Here is a 3085-nt window from a genome sequence, read left to right as displayed (position 1 = left end):
TTGGGAGGGCGCCGCCCCCGCCCGCGCCCTGCGGGGCCCCGCCGCACCCGAGGGGATGGAGAGCCGTCCACGAGGCCCCCGCACCGCCCGCGATCGCACGCTGGCCGGCCCTCGCTAGCTGCTCCAATTCTGCGTTTCACCCACCACCCAGGCCTGGTCTCCTGAGTCAGTGGCGTTGCGGTCCGAAAGACATGGAAGAAAAGGAGCGATGTGACCAATTCCGCGCGGCCCTCCTGCGTTGAGTCCTGGTTGGCGTTTGCAGACAGGAAAATACAGCAGGAAAATCGTCGGGGGGGAGGGTTCGGAGGGGAGGGTGTGAGAAGGGCAACGAGGTCTTAGATTTTCTATGATTTTTTGAAAACATCCTGCACTTTGACAGCGGTGGCGAAATACACGAATCCAAAGTGGTCTCTCTATTGCAAAGAGAAGAGGCGGATTTTCTTTTTCCTTTTGATTCCAACCCAGTCTCCCCGTGACAAAGCATAAATCATGGACCTCAGAAAATAAGGTTGGACCTCAGGGATCCTGGAAAGACTGAGAAGCTGACTTACATTCTTCCTCTGGAGGGAAGGGTGGGGTGTTTTCAGCCCTCTCTGGAACCTTAAACGAAAACATGAGTTGCGTGCCATGGAAAGGAGACAAGGCCAAATCGGAATCCTTGGAGCTGCCCCAGGCAGCACCCCCACAAATCTACCATGAGAAACAGCGCAGGGAGCTTTGTGCCCTGCACGCCCTCAATAACGTCTTCCAGGACAGCAATGCCTTCACCCGGGAAACCCTGCAGGAGATTTTCCAGAGGTGAGTAAGGGACTTCTCCTTGCCGATTTTACGCTTTATGCTCTGCATTTCTGTGGGTGGGGCAGTGTCTCCTCTAGGTACACCTGCAAACCGACAGGTATTAATTAGCTCGGTGCTGTTAGCAGCTATGAGGGACACCAAAACGGGGAAAATGATAATCCCTACCATTTACTGAGCACTGACCATAGGCTGGGCAGAGGGCTAGGACCCTCTGTTGTGTCATCTCGCGAGATCTCCTCAACCATGCCGTGGAATTTGTGTTATTTCCATTTTATGGGTGCAGACGGGGCTCAGAGAAGTTCAGTAATGTGCCTTAGGTAACAACTGGTGGGGCCAAGTTTGAATTCAGGTTAGTGTCTGTGCTGTTGACCGCCGCGCTATAATGCCTCTCAAAGCCCTGCCCCCAGAGTTTACAGTCTGGAAGGGGGACAAGATCTGTACAGACTCAGTCACCTGCCATCATAGGTGGCATATTGTGGGTTTCATAAGGAAGGGGCTCGGCTAGCTTTACGCAGTGCTCAGTTTTCCCATGAGGCCATGTGTTGGCCTGGGTGCTTTTCCGTACATTGCTTTGTATAGCCTTCCGCAGCAGTCATTTTACAGACAATATTTTACTGATAGAAGCAGACAGAGAGGTCAGGTAATGCGTCCAAACAGCTTTTAAGTAGCAAAGCTGTGATTTGAAACTGGACTCTAGCTCTCTTCCCCTTTCTACTTTAGGCTAGATGGCCTTTATTTATTTATTTATTTTATTGCTAAATGCTACCTGACAGGGTGATAGAAATTCACCTTTTCTTCTCTCTTTACTTTGATGTTCCCAAGTTCTTTTTTTTTTTTTTTTTTAATTTATTTCTAGGAGAGAGAGAGACAGCGTGAGCAGGGGAGGGTCAGAGAGAGAGGGAGACACAGACTCCGAAACAGGCTCCAGGCTCTGAGCTGGCAGTCAGCACAGAGCCGGACGCGGCTCGAACCCACGAACCGCGAGAGCATGACCTAAGCGAAAGTCGGACGCCTAACCGACTAAGCCACCCAGGCGCCCCTCCAAAGTTCTTTTTATCAAAGGGTTTGAGAATTAGTGCTGCAGGGTCTGGGTGGACACCGCAGGACGTCTGTCTGCACTGCTGCTTCCGGATCCTGGAAAGGCATGTCAGAGTAGTTTTAGCATCAGTTTCCATTCGCCCTGCGAGCATGCTGGGCCCAGGCCCAGAGATGTGGACTGTGATTATAAGTGGTTTGTGGATGATTGCAGGGCTCCTTCACTTGTGTTTTCCCTGAATGCAAGAATGCTAAATATTTCCTAAACACTCAACATGGGACCGGAATTCTATTCCTGGCTATTAAAGCTCTTACAAATGTGTCCTGCCCTCCCCAGTTCCCTATCAGCACCACGTAAAGATCCATCTCAAAGTAACAGCAATCCAGTACATGAGAAAATACACTCTGTTCCCTCTCCAGAGGCAAAATTCTGTGTATTTCATATGGAAAGAGTCAGTGTGGAGAAATAGAAACAAAGTGTGAAAGGGACCAGAGGAGGGAGAGAAGATGGAATTTTATAGACAAGCAAGTGCCTCCCAGTGCTACCCATTGACCAGGCCTTGGGAACAGACTCAAATGAAGTTAGAACCACGGGATTTAGAGCTGTTTAAACCAGGGGCAGGGAGGGGGCAGATGATCTGTTTGGGTCTCAGCGGGCACAGTAGTAATGTTGGCAGGTTTAACAAGATCATTTGAAATTCCCAGATACAAAGTTCTGTGCTTGTTCAAAGACGTGGCTGATGAAGGGGAGAAATGGGAGACAAATTGTGTTGAATGCTGTGTGTTGAGAGGGAGCTCCTCGCTCCTCCGAGCAGTTCACTCTCAGCCAGATACAAAAGGAATACAAAAGCAGGGTGGAGTTTTGATACAGTTATGGACTTGAGATGACTCATGTTTGGAATCCAAACGAGCAGGGCCTTAGAGCTAAGGCCAGTGGCTCAGCAGCAGCCTGGGGACGGGGAAGAGAGGAGTCCAGGTGGCAGAGTCTCTGTCCAGGATTTGGAGATCGTGGTAATGGCCGTGGTGATGGCAAAAGAGGTCACTGGTTTGAAAAGGATCCGTTTCCAACATGCAGAATTGGAGATAAAGCTCAGAAACCGGGCAGGCAATGGGGGTGCCCGTGTACAGATGTGGATGTCTGATCCGAACATCTCACCGTATGTGTTCCTCTGCTTCACAAAAGGAAAGACTGAGAAATCAAAAGATAGAGCAGAGTTATTTGGAAAATCCTCAGGCCATCTTCATCAGAAGC

General features: G+C 50.0%; 1 protein-coding gene across 1 annotated transcript in view; it reads left to right on the top strand.

Annotated features, from left to right (window-relative positions):
• The window catches only part of JOSD1 (Josephin domain containing 1), an 11238-nt gene continuing 8153 nt past the window's right edge, over positions 1-3085 (top strand). The window contains exon 1 of the mRNA XM_077762125.1: positions 1-798. Within this exon, the coding sequence (XP_077618251.1) occupies positions 614-798 (185 nt within the window). The 5' untranslated portion in view covers positions 1-613. The remainder of the gene's footprint in view (positions 799-3085) is intronic.

This window comes from Crocuta crocuta, unplaced genomic scaffold, assembly GCF_008692635.1.
Source record: "Crocuta crocuta isolate KB4526 unplaced genomic scaffold, BGI_CrCroc_1.0 scaffold193, whole genome shotgun sequence".
NCBI classification, from domain to species: Eukaryota; Metazoa; Chordata; class Mammalia; order Carnivora; family Hyaenidae; genus Crocuta; species Crocuta crocuta.
Note: the sequence above shows the minus strand (reverse complement) of the source record. Positions and strands in the feature narration are given on the sequence as shown.